This window comes from Theobroma umbraticum, unplaced genomic scaffold (genome assembly GCF_002168275.2).
Source record: "Theobroma umbraticum cultivar Fairchild unplaced genomic scaffold, ASM216827v3 scaffold_30.0, whole genome shotgun sequence".
NCBI classification, from domain to species: domain Eukaryota; kingdom Viridiplantae; phylum Streptophyta; class Magnoliopsida; order Malvales; family Malvaceae; genus Theobroma; species Theobroma umbraticum.
Window position 1 is genome coordinate 7,296,591 of NW_018397254.1, and position 1,132 is coordinate 7,297,722.

Genomic DNA, 1,132 nt, shown 5'->3' on the forward strand with positions numbered 1-1,132 from the left:
GCATAAACTTGTCCAACAGGTCCAGTAAGACTGAGCTCATAGTTAGTTTGGGTGTTCCATGCCTGCAACATCATTGTTGTTGAGCCCAGTAATGGAAGTTGAAATGAGATAGTAATATAATTAGAGAAAAAAACAACTGGTAAAGAATTTGCCTCACATATTACCTTGACAACATTCGGTATGCCAACAAACAGCCAAGGACCTTCACTAATCATGCAACCCACTTCACCACCAAGATTAATCACACCCATGCACTACATAAAAGCCCAAAGAAAATACATCAGACACAAACATATTTGCTTGGTCTCTATGATTTCACTGGTGATATAATTAAATGACGAAGAAAAGGAAACTACCCAAGCAATCATCAAATCTAAATTTAGGGTTCTCTTTTTAATCTCTGATAATAATTAAGAGAATTTACCTAAAGGATAATTGCTAACAAAAGCTAGTACACAAAGTAATTTCCATCAATAATTGACTCTCCTTTTACTTTCAGATCATAAAGTAGTTGGTTATCTGAGTGATCGCTTGAATGTTTAGCAATTTAGTGACTCCATAGAAACATAAATACCATCCTTTAAGTTATTTTACAGTGCACAGATCCTAAAAGCAATCGACCCTTGGCATCTTCGCCAGTAATAATTTGATCAGACAGTATACAGCTGGAAAATTCAGAAGAATTTTATGAAGAATTCTTTCCTTTTAATTGATTCAAATCCCATGCTTAATCAAGTTCCAACAGATACTTAAACTTCTTTTCTTTAGGAGCTACTAAAAGCTAAATTAAAACCCCAACTATAAAGGATAAAGTGACAAAGTTAAGCACAACCTGACCAGAGTTGGTATCCCAAGCCCTCACGGTCTCATCTTTACTCCCCGTATAGAGCTTATCCAACCCTGCTGGCAACGCAATTCCACTAACAACCTGTCCATAAATCAAACCCATTATCATCATCATCAAATTCAAATACTGCCACAAATTAGCACCACAAAACACAGAAAAGAAAAAAGGAAAAGCACTTACTTTTTGGTGCCCATCAAGATGACTCAACATCGTAAAACCTTCCCCTAGACTCCAAGAATGTAAATACCTACACTTATCCCCATAATTACAGTTCCCTTGCACCCA

The 1,132-nt window shown here is 36.3% G+C and overlaps 1 protein-coding gene across 1 annotated transcript in view; it reads right to left on the reverse strand.

Annotated features, from left to right (window-relative positions):
* Positions 1-1,126, reverse strand: part of LOC110425830 (zinc finger CCCH domain-containing protein 48-like) — a 2,568-nt gene extending 1,442 nt beyond the window's left edge. Inside the window, exons 1-4 of the mRNA XM_021440880.1 lie at positions 1,028-1,126; positions 833-928; positions 165-254; positions 3-62 (exon numbers count right to left, since the gene is read on the reverse strand). Coding sequence (XP_021296555.1) covers positions 3-62; positions 165-254; positions 833-928; positions 1,028-1,057 — 276 coding nt within the window. The 5' untranslated portion in view covers positions 1,058-1,126. The remainder of the gene's footprint in view (positions 1-2; positions 63-164; positions 255-832; positions 929-1,027) is intronic.
* Between the last annotated feature and the right edge of the window lie 6 nt (positions 1,127-1,132).